The sequence below is a fragment of the Rutidosis leptorrhynchoides genome, chromosome 10, assembly GCF_046630445.1.
Source record: "Rutidosis leptorrhynchoides isolate AG116_Rl617_1_P2 chromosome 10, CSIRO_AGI_Rlap_v1, whole genome shotgun sequence".
Taxonomy (NCBI): domain Eukaryota; kingdom Viridiplantae; phylum Streptophyta; class Magnoliopsida; order Asterales; family Asteraceae; genus Rutidosis; species Rutidosis leptorrhynchoides.
The window spans coordinates 343,172,451-343,194,576 of record NC_092342.1 but is presented as its reverse complement, the minus strand read 5'-3'; the positions used below and the strand labels follow the sequence as shown (position 1 = coordinate 343,194,576).

Below are 22,126 nucleotides of genomic sequence, written 5' to 3'. Positions count from 1 at the left end.
GGCCCAATTTGTAATGCAATTCTCACCGTTCCAAGAAATACGATCCGCCACCGAAGCATTAACATTAGATTCAAGTCTCACCAATCTTTTAAAAGTGTCCTTTAATGGAATATTGTCCAGCCACGAATCGACCCAAAATTTTGTTGAAGATCCATTGCCAATCACCTTGGAAAACGATTTAGAAAACACAACGCCAAGTCCATCAATCTCGTACCTGTTTTAACAATTTTGCTCCAAGTAGAATTAGAATACGAAGGTGAATAATTCCCACCCAAAGAAATTAATCCCAAATCCCCAAAAATACTTTTGATAACACTAACCCACAAGGAAGTGGGCTCGGTAAGAAACCTCCACCACCACTTGCCGATTAGTGCTAAATTTTTACACTTAAGAGACCCAAAATTTAGTCCGCCATCCGCATATGAACGAATGACATCATCCCACTTAACCCACGATATTTTTGACTCGACACCCGACCCGCCCCAAAAAAATTTCCTTCTAATTCTCTCAAGTTTTTTAAGCACACTAGGTGGGGCATGGAAGAGCGAAAAGTAGTACAAAGGCAAACTATTGAGAATCGAAGCCACGAGAGTTGAGAGACCACCAAAAGACATCGTACGCGCTCTCCAATCCGATAATCTTTTCTTAAACTTTTCTATAACCGGTTTCCAACTTTCAAATTTATGCATCTTTGCCCCGATAGGTAAACCAAGATAAATGAACGGAAATGAGCCAACGTTACAACCAAATAAACTAGCCATGGACTCAACTTCCAACTTATCAACCCCCACACCAAAAAGATTGCTCTTATTGTAATTTACTTTCAAACCCGAGCAAAACTCAAAGCATTTTAATAATTTCATGAGATTTTCGATGTTGTCCAAATTCCACTATCCAAAACATAACGTATCATCCGCGTATTGAAGATGGGAAATCGGAACATTATTTTTACCAATTTTGACCCCGCTATAGAGATTATTAGAAATCGTCGATTTGGTTAACCAATTAAGACCCTCCGCCGCGATGATAAATAGAAAAGGCGAAAGAGGGTCGCCTTGTCTAACACCCCTCCCGAGTTTGAATTCCTTTGTTGGTGAGCCATTGACAAGAATTGATATGGAAGCCGCCTTTAAGCATGATGCAATCCAACCCCTCCATTTAACACCAAAGCCCATAAACCCCATCATATCATCCAAAAATTCCCAACTAAGACTATCAAATGCTTTTTCGAAATCAACTTTGAACATCATACTATTAGAACCGCTTTTTTAAGGAATTTAACAGATTCATTCGCAATAAGAACGCCATCCATGATGTTTCTACCTTTAATAAATGCACTTTGTTCAAACCCCACAAGATTCGGAATGACCTTGCGAAGCCTTAAAGAGAGAAGTTTCGCGATTATTTTATAAAAGCTACCGATCAAGCTAATCGGTCTATATTCGTTTAGACTTACCGGATCCACCTTTTTGGGAATAAGTGTAATGAAAGATGAATTGCACCCATCCGAAAACTCACCCTTATCCCAAAACCAATTGACCGCAGCTACTAAATCATCCCGAATGATAGCCCAAAACTTTTTAAAAAATTGCATGTTAAAGCCATCCGGACCCGGAGCTTTATTACTCGCGCATTCTTTGATACCTTAAGCTCCATAGCATCAGTTTCTGAGATCCGCAGACAGCCTGGAACAAAAGCATCAGAATGCTGAATTTGGTCAGTAGACGAGGCCTGACCTTCAGGCCCAAAATGTGGCAGATCAGTAGGCCCACCAGGGCATGGAGCATTAATCGGCCCACCTATAAAACCACCTTGAATCCTCGGTCTGTCATTCATTTGACCTGCAAACTGTTTCTGGAAGTGACCGAAAATAATGTCTTTGACCAACGCTGGGTCCTCGTGCCAAATACCATCCACCATTAATCCCCGAAAGTTGCATTTATTGTATTTTCTTCTTAGAGTCGAGCGAAGAATTTCGAATTTTCATCCCCATCAAGAGTCCATTTAATTTTCGCCTTTTGTTTCAACATATTAGCTTTCACCTTTTCTTTTTCCACCCACCGACGTCTACAATCCAACCAAGTAGCCTGATCCGAATCATCAAGAGCATTAACTTCCGCTTTTATTTCCCATTCCATCGCTTCTTTCCTTAAATCATATATTTCTTTATCAAGAGTACCGAATCTAGTAAGACTCCAATCTTTTAACGCCATCTTAACATTCTTCAATCTATCCCTAAAAGCACAATCTTTCCTTTTCCGCCGATTTGGTTGAGCCCAAGCATCTCTAATTATATCACCCACATCATCATAATTGAACCACTCATCAAACACTTTAAACGGTGTCGGACCATAATCAAACACTCTATCTCTAAGAATCAAAGGACAATGATCGAAAAGGTTACGATCAAGTGCAACAATCGAAAGATCCGTCCAAAGACCCATAAAATCATCCGAGACCAAGAATCTATCAAGCTTACTACATTTAACACCATCATCACTAATCCTTGTAAACTTCCTCCCACTAATAGGAACCTCAATTAAACAATTCCTTGAGATAAAATCGCTGAACCTATCGACCCTACTATGATGAAATTGGGAATTCAAATGGTCCGAGCAATACCTAACCTCATTGAAATCCCCACATAATAACCATTTGGTGTTGATACTACCAATTAGCTTGTCCAATAAATCCCACATAAGAATTTTACAATGGTCATTATGGGGACCATACACGTTTACAATAGTGGAATCCTCCCCATTAGATTTCCATTTACCCCTAATTCCCAAGAAGAAATCACAACATGTGGAGCTATCAACTTCAAAAACGGATTTATCCCAAATGACCAATAGACCCCCCGATTTTCCAACCGCATCTTTTTGAAGAAATCCCAAGTTTGAATCCCCCCATAATGATTGTACCCAAGATTCAGAAATCAACTTACTTCTGGTTTCTTGAAAGACCGCAATACTTGGCCTTTCTTTCAAACAAATACTTCGAACCCACCCAAATTTCCCCTTCACCGCAAAACCCCAAACATTTAATGAAAGAATCTTCATAAAAAGAAAAAACAAACGAAAGGGAAGGAGGGAATTACTGCGGAATTGAGGTGGACCACCTCAATCCGACTTGTTCTCCATATTTTCTCACAGCCTCACCATTGATTGAACGAGAATTTGCCTCACCGGCATTTGCCATAGGGGTCTTTCTTTCTTTCGATTTTTTACCTTTCCTATTTCCTATTTCGAAAAACTATTTTACCTTTATTTTCTAACTACTTTTTTCCACTTTCTTTTTCTACTTTTTTTATTCCTTTATTTGTTTAACGTTCAACTCATTAACGGTTAACTTTTTTAACCAACCGATTTTTTAAACATTCAATTAACCAATCGTCAACCGTTTTTTAACCGTTGAATTAATGGACCATTAAGCGACCAATTTTTTTACTTCCTTTTTCACTTTCTATTTTTTTCCTTTATTTTTAAACGTTCAGTCAGTCAGTCGTTAACCATTTTTAGCGTTCAATTAACCTACCGTTAACAAATTGATAGGTTGATTTATGATGTGTTTTATGATATATAATTGTTATGAAAATTTTTAATTATTCTAAGAATACAAGCTACTGTGACTTGTTTCCTTGCATTCCTGGTTGTGGAGATTTGAAGCTAAAATATGTTCAAAATGTTAAAAAAGTTGAATCTTGCGACCTGTTACCATTTTGACCATAAATTGATCTCAAATTTAGGTGATTCAAATTTCCAAACATCCGTATTATATAGAGTTACAACTTTATTTTTTATGCATGGGCGTGAAAACATGTCCACTTTGGTGTAAATACATGTTAGACATTTTTTTTTTTTGAAGAAACAGAAGATCCGTGGATGTGAAAACACGCCAAATTTACACGTGGAGACAGTATGGGCGTGAAAACATGTCCCAACTGGCATGTTTTCACGCTGGATGCGTTTTCTGGGCCATTTTACTTTTCTCAAAGGGTCGGAGTGTAACTTTTAGATTAGGTTATTTGAACATTCTTAAACACAAAAATCATCACTTTTTATTCAGGCTTTGATCAAGAGACGTAACCTAGCTTCAACTTTAATCCATTCTTCGATTCTGGTTAATCCAAGCATGATTTCTACATCAAATATTGATGATTTCTTCATGATGATTGCACGCGGCTAAGTCTTTTATAATCTCTTTCGATGAACATTTGATGTACATGATTTCATGCAAATGATTTATGTGATTTATGATTTATAATGATTATGTCTTCTGTTTATATATTCTTGAATTGAGTAAGTTTTTATTTAATGCAAATTGATTGAATGTCTTAGCGTAAGACAAGTTATTGAAAGTTAACGATTTGTACAGAGCCCACCAAGTGTAAATTTAGTTAATGATTGAGACATGTAGTGTGATATTCATATTTTGTGCCAAAAGTAATCTTTCATTTTGTTTAAGAGTTCATGTCTATGTGATTTGAATAAAACTTAATAAGCATAAAGTTTATTTGAATGATTAGAAGTCCAGTGAAATTCGGAAGGGATAATAATTCCATAAATTCAATACATTCTCGTTTTAATCACTTGTTTTTGTTATTTTGCTTAAAATTTATAATTTAAGTATTTTCCTTGTATTGCAATTAGAGCGAGATAGTGCAGAGTGAAGTTCAACAAGGAGATTGCGAAGCCAAGTAGTTTTGACAACTTCATTAGCATCACCCATATACTCAACTTGACACTGAAGCGGGTGACACAACATGTTGAACTTTGGAGGACCAAGAGACTAGGAATACACAATAAGCGGAGGTGGTACACCGAGTTTCCGAACAACCTACCTAGACCACATTCGGTATGCGTAATAAGGCGATTTGTGATGGATGGACGAATTGTAACATGTGAGTCACAATACCTTGAAGATAACATAAAATACGTTTCAGAGCAAAAAAAGTGTGGCTCGAAGGAATGATGCATATAAAGACAGACTTGGTGAACTGCATATGAAATATCAAATCTATTGAAGGTAAGATAATGTAATGTAATCAAACCAAAATTGTAATGGTTATATAGATTTCGGGTTTGAGTTCCTGATTTGTGGAAAAGAGTGGATCGAATGTTTTAACTCTAATAATTGTGCAAACCCCGATTTGAAATATGGATTTCAAGGATGTAAAACAATCGGTGGGATTAACCTTATTCGATCGGAATCGAATAAGTTAATATCTTAGAGTGGAGATTAACTCTGATAACGACCAGAGTCTTAATCGGAATTGTATTTCAGCTGGAGACATGTTACTATAATTAATTTGGGCAGAGTAACATTAATGCATCCAGTGTTGTTGAATGAATGATCTTGTCCGTGTATTTATAGATGTTATGAGGGAATGGTGACGTGGCACATGTCCCTTTCATGGTTATAACAAACTTCGCTAATCCCAAGGGTTGACGTGGCACCTGTCCCTTTCATAAGAATAACAAACGGATCCTAACAAACTTTCCTAGATTCGTGGGCAGACGTGGATCATGTGCTTGTTCCGGGATGGTATACTTGTTCTGGGATGGTGTGCTTGTTTCGGGACAACGTGCTTGTCCCGGGACCAGACACCTAAGCTGGGAAGACATGGTAATCCCGAGAGTGTGGCAGATCCGGCTAGGTAATAATGAATGAGTGTCTTGCTCTCGCCTAGACAAAATGGGTTTCATCTGATGTTTTATTTCAAGTGTTTCTTCTCGGTAGTGTTATGACCGGGTAAGATTGTAGACGGTTTATAGGTATCTTTGTAAAGGTTGTCGGGTGCCTGACATTCGTGATCCAGCAGGCCTTTTTATGTGATGATATGGTTCTTGGTTTCTCAATGTCTTTGCATCCGGCTAGGTGATGTCAGTAACTTGCTCATTCATTTAGGATGGAACTTTATGTGGCGTTCCGGCTAGCCTTTGTTAGGTATGATCCTTCCCGGATGCATGCACAAGTAACCTTCCGATCAAGTTACTAAGATGAGGCCGGAAAGATGTTCCTTACCCGTGATGGTTCGTACCGGGTATACTTTAGCCGGGATACTACTAATAGTGTACCCTTTTGAGACGGATCATTATGCGTATCATCATAATGCACCAGCAAGAGTGCGATAGAGTGTGAGATCGTAAACATGTGTTCAAGTATGAGGGAGTTTTGACTTAGTGTCAACAGGAGTGTTGTACGGGCTACAAGTACTCGTGTCAACTCGTGCAAGAATATCCTGAGCAAATGAAACTTGGGATAGAAACAAACTTACATTCAAACGGTTAGTCATAATGCCAAGAAAATATGAGTAATGACCAAGATCAGACATGGTGAACTCCCGGGAATGAGGCGTGATGACTTGGTTAATAAGTGACGTGGATGAAGTGGTAAGAATGATGTCATCTACATGCATGAGTAGATAAATGGTGTCTGTACGACAACGATTAATGAATAGAGATGTATCTGATTTACTGCTCTTGAACCCAAGAAATGTAATGTAGACAACAAACCGATGATATCATACATGTGGAGCTTCCTTCAATTCATATAAAGCTTTGGGAAAAACGTGGCATTAGCATAGCCAGGAGGTTGTTTGAGATATACAACCTCAGATAAATCTCCATTCAAGAAAGGATTCTTGACATTCAAATTGGTTGATGGGCCAAGAACGAAAAAAACCCTATGATGCTGATACCATGTTAATCGATAAAAATCCTATAATTGAGTTATCAATATTCCACTCATTATATAATAATTACACTTTACATTATGACCCCTATACTATAAAATAAAATATACATATACTGTACTATAGGCTATTTTTAGGAAAAAATAATGATATCTCTTATAGAAATGAAAGCGTTTTCAAAAAGAAAATACTTCAACCGAGGGATAAAAAAATACAACCCAAAGAGGCACATACATAAAAGGCCACAAACCAACAAACATTTATCTATAACCAAGTCTCCATGTATATAAAACTAAATTAATACCACTGAACCAAATGAACTCGATTAAACAACAACCAATAACAAAGCGAAACGAAACAAACATACAAACCTAACGCTCCACTATTTTAGTTTATCCTCAACAGTCTCACGACGAATATTTTTACCCTCCTGGTTGCCGAACTTAAAAGATAAGACATCTATCCATTACTGACTAAAGTAGCCGTAAGGGGTTGTAATAAACCCCGATCGACAAGGTTCTAAAAAAACCTTCTCCATTCGGGCCGTTAGCCCCACTCGACGAAGCTCCACATGTACATATCCTTGAATTTGTTTAAATGACTCTTGTACAGCCTCACCAAAATCTAGATCTTCATCATTATCTTGTAGTTTAAACAAACTCAATCCATTGCTTATCTTCATTATCTTGTACGCTATAGGCTATTGTCTATATTTGACATAAATATTTAATGATGTCTCATCCATCGTAAATTATATCTTCTATATCTAAGGAATACATAGAATTGAAGAAAAGAACATGTTTTATTGTGATATATGGATCACTTTACATGTAGCTCCACTTTTGGATACCTTTTTTCAAGTATATAAACCAAAGCCTCTTTCATTTCTATTACAAACTCATTACTCATACAATATCTTTTAATTCCTATTTCAAGGTTAGTAGTAATTAATTTTATCAACCTCCTTCAAGAAAATGAGTAGCGGAGATTGGATGTGCGGTGCATGCCAACATTCAAATTTCAAGAAACGCCATGTCTGCCAAAGATGTCAATGTCCCAAATTCGCAACACCAGATGAGATTTCGACTCATGAAAACAAAACAAAGGTTTTAGCGGGCGACTGGTATTGTTGTTGTGAGGCACACAATTTTGCTAACCGAACAGAATGTTATAGATGTGGCACACACAAAGATTACATAATGATGATGACAATCGCAACGTCTAGTTATAATCATCCCACTTATTATGCTAGCATGCTTCCAGGAGGGAAAACTGGTGACTGGATGTGTAATATATAGGTAATAAATAACGAGTATATATATATATATATATATATATATATATATATATATATATATATATATATATATATATATATATTGACGATTAATATTAAGAATTGAAACTAATAATATACAATATGATGTTGTAATATAACAACTTATATTCATGGGTTTGATAGGTGTGGAGGACACAACTTTGCAAGAAAGGTGGAATGCTATAGATGTAGAATAGAAGAATATGAAGTTTTGTATGATGAAAATATTTGATTGGACTCCAAGAAATAATTAATGTTATATGTAATCATGTTTTTCTCTTAATATTTAAGGAAATTTATACAATATACTTTATCCTTCGCGTTTTTGGACGTGCAAATTGCCTTATCAATTAGGTTGATTTAGGCTATCTTTCGCCTACTACGTATTATGGAGTAATAGCTAGAGCATGAGTATTGAGTACTTTCGCTGTCTATATAGACATGTTTAAAAACACGTCTACATAAGCTTTTCAAAACGTCTACATGTTTTTATTTCAAGTTCCTTCTTCATACATCAATGAAATCTAATTATCATATCATAGAAAAACAAATCATCAATAAGAGCTAAGTGGTGGGGGCTCAGAGATTCTTGCAAAAGGTCTCAAATTCAAATGTTGTGGTGGCTAGAAAAAGATTTGAAAACGATCCGGTTTAATTGGGTTACATCGCATACACCAGGGTAAGAAAAAACACCCTCTTTTAAAAAATCCAAACAAGAAAAACCTCTATCTTTTATTTCATAGAAAAGACATTTTTACCTTTTACCATCACACCTCTAAGTTATGAAAATGACAAGAGTACTTGTAAGACAATATGATCTTGTAAGTATTACATTATTATAGTGTAATATATGTAAAGTACATAAACCCTAAAAGCTATATAAAAATCTTAATAGACCTAAATCGAAAAAGTTTGAATTGACAGATAACGCTAACAATAAATAATAGTACATTTTCCTTATTTCACTACAAGAAAACTGTCATCTTAGGAACCTAATAAGTGTTTTAAAAAGCCCATTCTTAAGACCTTAGGCCTGATAGGACCCTCAAACCGCGTGCATTATCTAAGGCGGTCGTATTAACCAAAAAGGGTCCTAAAAGCCATATAGGCTTATAGGACCTTTTTTGAGTCTATAAACTACATCGAAAGGGTCATATCATGTTATATTTGCTCGATATAGTTGTGTATTGCTTGAATACGTACTCCTTTTTCCGTATTGTTTGTTTTTTTACGTCGTGATTATTTTTTTATATAAAGAGTGAGCAACACTTTGGCAGGAAACTTTGTCGATGATAACAATTTTTTTTTTTTGCTGCAAAAAGAGGGTTACTTCTTTCGATGTTAGTCAAGTTAGACAACTCATTCTCACACCGATTGATTTATTATTCATATACATAAAAACAAAAAGGGAAAAGCAATATAAAAAATAGATATCCAACGTGTAATCCATGAACATCGAACAAAAACATCGCAATGCGTACATTATAAATTAACTGATATAGCCGTCTGACAAAATCGAACAATTAACTGATGAGTTGTTGAGCATGCAAGGTGGGTGAACATTTGGGGTTGATTTTTGTGTTGCTAACTACGATAGATTTTACGTGTAGGAAGATTATGACGGTGCATTTAGGTTTTAGGAAAGAAATAAAAGCACCAATTAATTAAAAATAATGAAGAAAACTAATAACTGATTAGAACTTGGTCTGATAGCATTTATGAAAAAAGACCCCATGAGTATCATATTATTATTGTATAAGATATATAGAGAGTACATAAAACCTAAAAGCTATATAAAACCCTTAACGAACCCGAACCCAAACCTCTAAAAACCCTAATCGACGTGGGGATTGTAGGATCGTGTAAACATGATTAAACGATCTTAGATTCAATAACGAGTGTGGAAAATCTCGTTATTGGGTTTTATACTCAAAATCCAATGAAAACCTTTGATCTTAATGACAAAATCGACTTAGATATGTTAAAGATCGACTAATACGAATGCTAGAACACCAGGGTATCAGATTGTACGTGTAGAATTGATTAGGATTCGTAACCCTAACAATGAACCCATTATACCCATTATATACACTCAGCACGTGCAACCGTGCGGTTGCACCTTGCAACCGTGCGGTTGCAATCCAACAGAGAAAGTTTAAACGATAAAACATTTTAACATGATCATAATGAACTCGGGGACTAAATATGCACCAACAAACTCCCCATAGGACCCAGTTCATTATCTTAAATCACAAAATATACTTTCCCTGCAAAAACAACTAATCACACAATCAAACATATTCAATAACATGAGAATTAAGACGTTTTAGAGCAAGTTATTACATCCAAATCGAAATAAATCTGAAAATAAAAACGTTCAACTCCACAGGTTATGAATTCAACAACGAAAGATAGACATTAAGCATGGATATCATAAGCATAGCAAGTGCGAACAGCACGATTAAACTGAATTTCCTGCTCAGTATTAGGCAACTCATGAAAAATTGGGTGTTTCCTCAACACCTTGATATCATTCTTGCACAAATTTTGAATCCACCTTGGATCAATAATCCTGATCTGGTCCAAACTACCATTAGGATTATCCAGCACAATCACCGCTTCTTCTGTTCTTCCATCATAATACCACCATCTAAAACGATCACCAAAATTCTGTGGCATTTTACGAACTGGTGCATACTTCATAGTCTTTGCACGTTTATACCTAACCACTCGAACTATGTTCCCGATTGATTGATCAGTACGATAAGAAACTTTTGGAAACTGCGGGGCCGTACTTGAATTCTTTTCTAATCTTAAACTGCATCCACTGCCCCCATCCATCAGATTCATGATAGAGCAGTGTCAATCTAGCAAGTTCCATCATCTCAAAATATGGGAGTGTTTTTATATCAACAGCATGCTTAAAGTAATCCACCCCATTCTCTCTACGTACTGCAAAGCAATTCAAATCTTTCAAATACTCCCAACTGAGAATCTTACCTCCTGTAACCTTTCCCGTTCGATCATAATATAACTTGTATTTTGGTTCCAATGGTACTTTCTTAAACCATGTTTTGGTGCAGGATCTCTGATACTCCCTCCATTCTTTGTTTTTCTGTTTGTTTACAGTATCAAGATTCTCACCTTCTTTGTTCACACCAGATGACTCACCTTCCTCAGCAGTTCGCTTCTCATCCACTTTCCGATTCAAAACATCATCACTTTGTTGATTAAAAAGATCAGCAAACTCCGGTAAGTCATCTTCATCAACACGGTCAGCTACATTCTCATCATCTGAAGCATCTTCAACAACAACTTCTTCAGCACTATCGTCACCTAAATGCCTCTTCTCACGTGTACCAGCAGTATTTGGAGCCTTTTCAGCAGCAATCAACTTATCTACCTCTATACCAAACATTCTAACTACCTCTTCATCTGTCATTGTATGTACAATTTCCCCCCTCCTCCACATCATAGTCTGGCGAGCTAATCACTGTACCTTGATGGTCCAAAAAATATATTAACTTATGAATATCAACAGACAGAGGTTTAGGAAAATGTACCTCCTGTATCTGACTTACGTTCTCAGTCCCCTCTGATGAAGAGTCTGAAGAGTATTCGCTTTCGGTAGACAGTAGATCATCATCAATATGCTCCATCTTCAAACGAATTGACCCATCTTGAGGATCAGCCTCTAACTTACCCTTGAACCTCCTATCACGACAATCCAACCGTCTGATCCTCTTAGCCTGTTTTTCTGTTAACTGTTTTAGGTCAGCAGCTAACTTCTGTGATTTCTCAAGTTCAGAGGTCAGAGAGTCCACTTTAGCTTGTAACTCGCTCACCTCCTTCTTTTTGTCTTTATTCTTCTTTATCACATCATCAACCTTATTAACCAGATTGAGCACAGTAGCCTGGAGAGTAACAAATGCAGGCTTAGCATTTGCAAGAGCCAATGAACTACCCTCCTGTGTATAAGCAGCTGGAGATGTTGTGACTTGTTGAGTATGTTGAGTAGGCGGTACTGGAGGTGCCTGAGCATGTTGAGTAGGAGGCACCTCAGCTCTTTGAGTAGTAGAAGCCCCTCCTGAAGAATCAACAGCCCGTCTCACATGACCTCTCTTTCTTTTCGGCCTTCTCATAGGTTCATCCACCTGAATTTCTTTTCTTTTTAAAGACATCAATAACTCACCACCTTCAGTCACCTCATCTTCCAAACTGTAGTTCTCTAAATCATCAGCTGTTCGACCTGAGTGAGAACCAACCTTGACAACCTCATCTTCATCTTCCATTTCAGTAAGATCAGGAACAATATCCTCTTTGTCAAAAACACTATCCTCATTCCTCCACATCCTTGGGTTCCTTGCCACATAGTCAGCCTTTTTCAAATGACCAAACAAAGGACGGTTTGGTGGTGCCACTTTACCCTTGTAATAAATCATACGCCTCACCAATTCATTTGTCATAACATTCAGCTTAATGAGGTCCTTATCCTCCTTGATAAGCTCAGTATGTTGAGAATTGATAACAAGCTGGAGAAATTGAGGATAAAGCAGATAAGGGTCAGACTTAAACTTGCTGTTCTCGATCAGGTAATTAAAAATAACCCCAGAGAAGTTAAATGGAAGATTCAGAATTAAAGCCACCATCATATATTGCATCACGAAATTTAAATCATCATGACCTTCCCTTCTCGAGCTCAGACAGTGAACGACAACATGAGCCAAGTATTTAAAAGTTGGACAGAAACCTGATTTCAACACTTTTGACTTTGTCAAATCCCCAGAATACTTGCATCTCTGGAAACAGCCTTTGACAAGTCCCAAATTCAGCCTAGTTTTCATATCCGCTGCATCATGAAAGCTTAACAGCCTCCTGATATTCCCTTCAGTAACAACAAAAGGCTTACCTTGAATATCACTGTTTAGCACATCAACTCTCCGTTCACCATCCATGTCCTTAGACAAAGTAACATTCTTCCAAAACTCACGTTGATGAGAAACATACGATGGCACATCAATAGTGATAGCCGTGTAGATACGAGAACGCTCAAGAAACTCCATAATCCTATGATAGTCAGCTAAAGAATCAATCTTATTCAAGTTTGCAAGCATGTTGTTGGGTCCTACCTGCAATTCATTGTTATGCTCAGCAGCTTTCTTAGATCGAGACTTTGTAACCCTTCGTGGTTTAGACTTCTTTTCAGCAGGTGGCTGACCAGAACCCGAACCGGTAGCCCTGACAGTAGGAACATTTGAAACAGAGTCCCAGACATATCTGAAATACACAGCCACAATATCGCAAACACAAAAATTATTAGCTAAAAATCAAAATTAGGGTTTCTGAAACCCGTACGGTTGCAATGAAGACTGATTACGGTTGCAAGAGTAACCGTACGTGTTTGACCTATTTCATACGGATGCACCAATGCCTATTTAGTTTTTGATTCTGCTGTGCAATCGTGCGAATGCACAGAATAGTACTCAGTTGCAAGCAGAACCGTGCGGTTGCAAGGTACAACCGTCCGGTTGTATTCATCCGGAATGTTAGGGTTTTCAAAACCTAAATCCACTAAAACGAGTATTGATCATCAAATAAATCATTGTAATAGCATTTAATACCTCCGATTAGCATGTTTAAAACAACAATTTTAGTTAAAACACATCGACACTCCCTGTATTGATCTTAAGTTCATAAAAAATAAAAACTAATTAAAACAAGAGATTTAATGGAGGAAAAAGAACCTGTTGTAGATGAAATTGATAAGTAACACGAGTAGAATCAGAAAAATGGGATCAAAAACTCCCCTTATCACTTAGCGATTTTTGAAGAAATTTAGACTTAGCCAATTGTGAGCACAAACAACCCACGGTTCTGAGTTTGAGTATTTATACCAATCCTATAACCGTGCGTTTGCAGGGTTGTATCCGGCCAAAAATTATGCAATCTTGCGGGTGCAAGGTGCACCCGTACGATTGTACATGAAGTCCAAAAACCCTTTAATTACACGTATCCAGGCGGTTACATGGTGTAACCGTGCGGTTGCATTGAGTAACCGTTCGGTTGCAAATTAACCATTAAAAAATTTAACTTTTCATTCTCGTCTTTTCTAATCTTATATCTCAACAAATTCATCTCACTTACTTAAACTAGTCCATAAAATCTCAACTTTTACCCATCTTTACCAGATCCTGAAGCATTTTAACCTAAGACAAATAAATTAATACCCGACTTAATGAACATTTCGTTTTACGGATCTATTTCACTATCTCTTACACACTTGCTTACTCCCCCTGGTCCGCACATATGAAGAAATCATTCATAGATTTCAATTCCCAACACTACTCCAGAAATCATTCATAATTTAAACTCGAAGGTTATAGAATGTAGAAACTAAAACAGTTTATTTTATGATGTAACATAGATAGTGCGAAGAGTTAAATAATTTTGGACGAGAATATTTATGAAGATATCTTCAGAAATATTGAGGATATTTATACTGAAAGATACGATGATATCTTAGAAATTCTAAGCTCGAAAGATGATGAAGAAAATTTTTCCGCAAGAATTTAGAATAACTAAGGAGCAAGATATTCGCTAAAGATTTCAGTAGATATTGAATCGTCTGGATTCTTTGAACACAGGTTTAGTCCTTGTGATTTATCCACAGCCTCCTTCATAAATTTGCTCAATCCGTTTTTCAGTACCAAATTTTCTTTTGAGCTTTTTCAACACACCATTATTTATTATTAAGCTTCTGGCCATTAAGACCAATATAGCTTTTGCTGCTTCATCAGCATTCAATGTTACCATATCTGAATCATTGGTTATCAGTCCGAGGGGTTTTTAAGAGTTTGGAGGGTTTGAACGCAGATGGTAATCGTCAAGATATAAATGATGTTTAGGATGAAATCAAGTTGCAAACTTGAAGAAATGTTTAGTTTCATATGTTATAATCAATATTTTAATACCTTTTAATTGTCCAATATTAGTAGTCCACAGTTAGTAGTATGTATATAGTTCAATATATATAATCTTAGAATTAATTTACGTATCGTGACCCATTGTACAATTATTGTCTCAGAATTAATCCGACGTATTGTGTACATGTGTCCCGATTTATCCGACGATATGTAAAGTGCGTAAAATAAATAACAGTATGTAAATGACGATAAATAAAGTGCGTAAGATAAATAACAGTATGTAAATGACGATAAATAAAATTGCAAGTATTAAAATTGCGATAAATAAAATGACAATAAATAAAATGTAATAAGGAAATAGTCATAACGGTTATATGAACAGTTAGCTAGGATTTTGTTAGCGTGGATTCTTACCAAAATTTTTCATACATACTTAGTTTGTTTTTAAAAATTTTTATTGTGTCCATTATTTCTTCATTATGCCACTTGTTGGATTATGATCTGTCAAAATCCAAATATGAAATTGAGTTTGAATGAAAATGGTTATTCTTCGGTGAACGGATACGTATATCAGTGGATGTAAGTAGTATAGTCAATGACGGTTGGATCAGAATTGAAGGATGTACAGTGTATCGTATTAATGTGAAATCTAAATATTTCTCGGGTAAGCAAAACTTTTGACATGCAGCTAAGGTCGAAGTCCAGAGTCACTAATGCATCCTAACAACTATCAGTTAGACACACTAATTCAAGACCTGGTTCGCTAAGACTATCGCTCTGATACCAACTATAATGACTCGTCCAAATCCATATGGATGAATACATCAACATCTGGTTTCATTACGAGGTACCGACCTCTATATGATACGTTTTACAAACATTGCATTCGTTTTTAATAGACAACTTTCATTACAACGAAAATTGACAAATATGCATACCATTTCATAATATCCAAACTATAAATGACTTGATCTGTCATTTACTTAATAATAATCTTTTTGAACTCAACGACTCGAATGCAACATCTTTTGAAATATGCCATGAATGACTCCAAGTATATCTTTAAAATGAGCAAATACACAGCGGAAGATTTCTTTCATATTTGAGAATAAACATGTTTTAAAAGTGTCAACCAAAAGGTTGGTGAGTTCATAAGTTTATCATAAACAATAAAATTCAGTAATTTTGATAGACCACAAGATTTAAATACAGTACACCTATCTCGTGTACGAAACCATTTTTCATAAATGCTTGGCAGAGTAGGTTCGTATCCTTTTCTCCCCCATAGGTTGCCTTGCGATTTTTAATAACCGTACACATATCTCGTGTACAAAATAACATACACATAACCTGTGTATAAAAATCATTCTCTCTATATATATAACCTTGCTTGGTAACCGACCTTAACATATAAAGTGCATCATGAATATTCCCAAAATAAACAAAAATTTCAGTCTGTAATATACAAGTATCGTCTGTATATACATATAAACCTCGAAGTGCTAAAGCATCCGTAACCCGTATGGGACTGGTCAGTAACCATAGATCTACCTTTAGGATTCGCGTCAATTAGGGTATCTGTTCCCTAATTCTTAGGTTACCAAGCTATAATAATCAGGGGCGATATTCAATATAATAACCTACAGAACTTCTGTCTGTATAATAATTCATTAGAGGAATGTTTTGCTTGTGTCTATCGCGTCAAACATTTATAGAAGCATTTCATGTATTCTCAGTCCCAAAAATATGTATTGTAAAAGTATTGAAAAAATGAGCATATAAAACTCACGATACGATATTTTGTAGTAAAATATGTATACGACAGAACTGAACAATGTAGGGTTGACCTCGGATTCACGAACCTATATCATTTATATATATATATATATATATATATATATATTAACACATATAATTTTAATCGAACAAATTTATGTATTATTAGTGAATTAATTGTTATTTTAATTATGTGTTTCATTAATAACTTAATTAATTATATTTATTCTATATAAATAATTAATATTTATTGTAAATATATTAATATGGTTAGGTTATATGTATTAAACATAGTTTTATATAACTAATAGTTATATGATAAAATAATATTGATAATAATAAATAAAAAGTTGTTTCATTTTATAATAATAATAATAATAATAGTTATTAAGATAATGATACTAGTATTAATAAAAATGATAATAATAATAATAATATTAAAATAATTATACTAATGTCAAAATAATAATAATAATGATAATAATAATAATAATAATAATTTTGATAAAAATGATAATTTTTCTAATAATGATAATAATAATAAAAATGATACTTTTATTAAAAATAATAGTTTTTAATAAAAATAATACTAATAATAATATTAATAATAATTAATAATAATAATTTTAATAATACTAATAATAGTAATAAGTATAATAATAATAATAATAAAAATGATAACAATAACAATAACAATAATAATAATAATAATAATAATAATAATAATAATAATAATAATAATAATATTCATAATAATAATAATAATTATAATAATAGAAATAAATTACTACCTTAAAAGGGTTTAAAAAGGCTTTCAAAAAGATATTCCACTGCTCATACTCGAATCGTTGACTTCTCGTTAACCAACACACCATCAAACCGTCCCTCTGTTTCATCATTTCTGTTTTAGTTCCCCACTTAAATTTATTTATCCCTTTATACTTTGATATTTAATTTGCAAGCCCAAGTTTAGGTGATAGATGGCCCAACAAGGTAGCCCAACAGAAGAAAAGGGACTCGGCCCAACATAAGGAAAAGGGACTCGGCCCAACAGAAGGAAAAGGGATTCGTGGACTTTGTTTATGTGGTAACCTGAATCGCGAATGGCAGAAACATAAAAAAAGCATGCGCTAGTCATCATCATTCACGACATAACATCATCAATCATCACCACAGTCGACATTCATCATTATCATTCGTTATTTTCACCATTGTACATCATCATCTTCATTCTTGCATCACCTCCTCTTCGATCATCATCCTTCTTTTCATCTCGATCACCATCATACCATTTTTTTTACAGGAAGTGGGAATTAGTAACAGAAAAGACGCGGCAATAGCAACCATCAAAAGATTACTGTTCATTGTCATCTTAAATGGGTTTTAATGTTTTCGAGTTTTTGCAGGTGGAAAAATGAAACAGAATATATGATTTGTGGCGTTTTCAAAAAAGAAAGCTGACAAGAAAAAGGTGGTGGTTTATGGTGATTATTTGATCCGGAAAAAAAAATGAAGTTGAGGTGGAGAGCTACGGTGATGATGGGTGTTCATGGCGGATGGTGGTTGAGATGGGTTGTGATTGCAGTCGACGGTGACCATTTGGTTCGGTTTAGGATTTCACGAAAGAAAGAAAATATAAGGTGGCTAGTGATCGATTTAGATATTAAAGTGGTGATATGGGTGGCGATTTAGATGGGTTGTTGAGGGTGGCCGATGGTTGACGGTGGCAGAGATGGTGGTCGGTTTTAAAGTGCTTGAAGAGTGGTGATTTTCATAGTGGGGTGAAGGTTGGATGGGGTGGAAAAAGGTGATGATGTTTCGGTAATCAATGGTGATTATTATGGTGATGGATGTTTCGACTAAAGCAAACAAAAGAGGAAGAAGGCTGGAGCGTCTAAGATGGTGAGGGTGTTGGCCGATGATTATGGTGGTGTCGAGTTTCGTTAGTAACGGTAGTCATAGTGGGTCGAACAAAGGAGATCGTTGTGGTTGTGGGTTAAGTGGTTAATGAGAAAATGATGGTGGAGATTGTATAAGTAACATGTATCTATATATATCTGCAACTATCCATATAATAATTAATATTAATATTGTAATAATAATATTCATATATTATTTAAATATAATAAAGAAAAACAAACGTGTGAATTCATAATTCATATTCTCAATCATGAATACATTGAAGCAGCCTTAAATTTAGTTGTTTCTACCGATAATTTTCACGGAGTGCTATATTGTGCTCCGTGATTAATTTAGTGGCGTATAAAAAGTCTTCAGAAAAATCTTATATTTTTAAATTAAATATATTTAATTATTCTAGTCATTTTTTATGAAAATAATCATTAATTGTTTAAATAAAAATTAACTCAACTTTCAGCGCTCAATCCTGAGTAAAATATAAAAAGTTTTAAAATTTAACGAGTAGCTCCTGAATACATATTTAATAAGCTTAAAAATTATATAACTCGTTTTTGAATCACCGTTTATTTTTAAAAATCATATAAGTTCGAATTTAGACTTGCTTAATATCAACCAGAACATCAAACGAGTATAACAATCATTTAATATTTATATATATATATATATATATATATATATATATATATATATATATATATATATATATATATATGTGGACTCGTTTTAAATAACAATTTTATTATATCGTTTGTTATTTTACATATTTATTTTTAATATTCAAAACATATATTACTTCTAATTATATTTCAAATTAGTATATATATTTTTATATTTTTAAATATATATCTATCTATTTACCAATAGTTGTTCATAAATCGTCGGAAATGGTCGAAGGTCAATTGAATATATGAAACAGTTCAAAATTTTTGAGACTCAACCTAACAGACTTTACTTATTGTGTCAAAAATATTAAATCGTATCGAGAGTTTGATTTAAAATTAGTCGAAATTTTCCGGGTCGTCACAGTACCTACCCGTTAAAGAAATTTCGTCCCGAAATTTGATCGAGGTCGTCATGGTTAACAATAAGAATGTTTTCATGACGAATATGAGTTGATAAATAGAGTTTTATCACCCTTGAGTAATGTGGATAAAACAATTCGATTACTTGAAGTGTATAAGAGAAGCTATCGTAAAAGAGTGAAATGAGGAAAGTCAAGTTTGTCTTAACTTTTGACGTAGTCACGGTTGATTTTCGGAATTCAAGGAGTTTAAAAGAAAATATTCGTAATCTGTATAAGATTTGATTCTTCGGTAAATAAGGAAATTATGATCCTATTTAATTAAATGCGGAAATCTGCTTCGCTTGTTATGTCTGATATTTCACTATAAATTTACCTCTTTCGTTCCATTATTTTTCACCACTTCTATACTTTCTTCCTCAATTCATATTCCCAAAAGATCTATTAATATGCTAAATCCAGTTTTGATTCTTGATATTTTCTTGGCTATCGTATCCTTCATTCTTATTTTTCATCTGCCACCAGAGGAATTTGTTTACTTCTACTATTACCTTGTGGTTATAATGTTTTTAATTCTCCCGTGTCTTTACGTTGCAATACGTATTGATATACACGGTTTGTAAGTTCTATATTGTCGTCGTGCTTATATTTTCCCTTATATTTCAGAACTCCATGCTTTTGTTTATCTTCCTGACTTTAAGTAAAACGATTAAGACGTCTCGAATTCGTAGCATAAATCTTTGAATTTCGAATGAACATGACTAATGTTCTAAGAAAGGAATTGTAATAGCACGATCTGATTTGTTAAATTACCAGAAATCACGGAAAGATAGAAATATCAAGAAAATATTTTCTTGATATGTTTAGAGATTAAGTAGAATGTAAGAGTTATGTAACATGGCATACCGTAATATAATCACGTTCCATTAGAAACTTCAGCATGACTTACCATAATATAATCACGTTGGTTTGACATCATTATATTATACTAACTCATGCTTCAATTCCCAACACTACTCCAGAAATCATTCATAATTTAAACTCGAAGGTTATAGAATGTAGAAACTAAAACAGTTTCTTTTATGATGTAACATAGATAGTGCGAAGAGTTAAATAATTTTGGACGAGAATATTTATGAAGATATCTTCAGAAATATTGAGGATATTTATACTGAAAGATATGATGATATCTTAGAATTTCAAAGCTCGAAAGATGATGAAGAAAAATTTTCCACAAGAATTTAGAATAACTAAGGAGCAAGATATTCGCTAAAGATTTCAGTAGATATTGAATCGTCTGGATTCTTTGAACACAGGTTTAGTCCTTGTGATTTGTCCACAGCCTCCTTCATAGATTTGCTCAATCCATTTTTCAGTACCAAATATTTTTTTGAGCTTTTTCAACACACCATTATTATTATTAAGCTACTGGCCATTAAAACCATATATAGCTTTTGCTGCTTCATCAACATTCAATGTTACCATATCTGAATTATTGGTTATCAGTCCGAGGAGTTTTCAAGAATTTGGAGGGTTTGAACGCAGATGGTAATCGTCAAGATATAAATGATGTTTAGGATGAAATCAAGTGGCAAACTTGAAGAAATGTTTAGTTTCATATGTTATAATTAATATTTTAATACCTTTTAATTGTCCAATGTTAGTAGCCCAATGTTAGTAGTCCACAGTTAGTAGTACGTATATAGTTCAATATATATAATCTTAGAATTAATCGACGTATCGTGACCCATTGTACAATTATTGTCTCAGAATTAATCCGACGTATTGTGTACATATGTCCGATTTATCCGACGATATGTAAAGTGCGTAAAATAAATAACAGCATGTAAATGACGATAAATAAAGTGCGTAAGATAAATAACAGTATGCAAATGACGATAAATAAAATTGCGAGTATTAAAATTGCGATAATTAAAATGACAATAAATAAAATGTAATAAGGAAATAGTCATAACGGTTATAGGAACAGTTAGCTAGGATTTTGTTAGCGTGGATTCTTAACAAATTTTTCATACATAATTAGTTTGTTTTTAACAAATTTTATTGTGTCCATTATTTCTTCATTATGCCACTTGTTGGATTATGATCTGTCAAAATCCAAATATGAAATTGAGTTTGAATGAAAATGGTTATTCTTCGGTGAACGGATACGTATATCGGTGGATGTAAGTAGTATAGTCAATGACGGTTGAATCAGAATTGAAGGATGTACAGTGTATCGTATTAATGTGAAATCTAATAATTCTCGGGTATTACCGATGAAATTTCCCGTTCTTATTGATTAAAAACGTTCCATATTAATTGATTTCGTTGCGAGGTTTTGACCTCTATATGAGAAGTTTTTCAAAGACTACATTCATTTTAAAACAAACCATAACCTTTATTTCATCAATAAAGTTTTAAAAAGCTTTACGTAGATTATCAAATAATGATAATCTAAAATATCCTGTTTA

General features: G+C 34.3%; 2 protein-coding genes across 2 annotated transcripts; both read right to left on the bottom strand.

Annotated features, from left to right (window-relative positions):
- Positions 1-890: 890 nt before the first annotated feature.
- Positions 891-1,250, bottom strand: LOC139871434 (uncharacterized mitochondrial protein AtMg01250-like). Its single transcript, XM_071859148.1, has one exon. It carries the CDS (start codon positions 1,248-1,250, stop codon positions 891-893), a length of 360 nt encoding a protein of 119 aa, XP_071715249.1.
- A 705-nt stretch (positions 1,251-1,955) lies between these two features.
- LOC139871433 (uncharacterized) lies at positions 1,956-3,198 on the bottom strand. Its single transcript, XM_071859147.1, has 2 exons — positions 3,151-3,198; positions 1,956-3,053 (listed from the first exon to the last, which is right to left on the bottom strand). Exons 1-2 carry the CDS (start codon positions 3,196-3,198, stop codon positions 1,956-1,958), a joined length of 1,146 nt encoding a protein of 381 aa, XP_071715248.1.
- Positions 3,199-22,126: the final 18,928 nt, after the last annotated feature.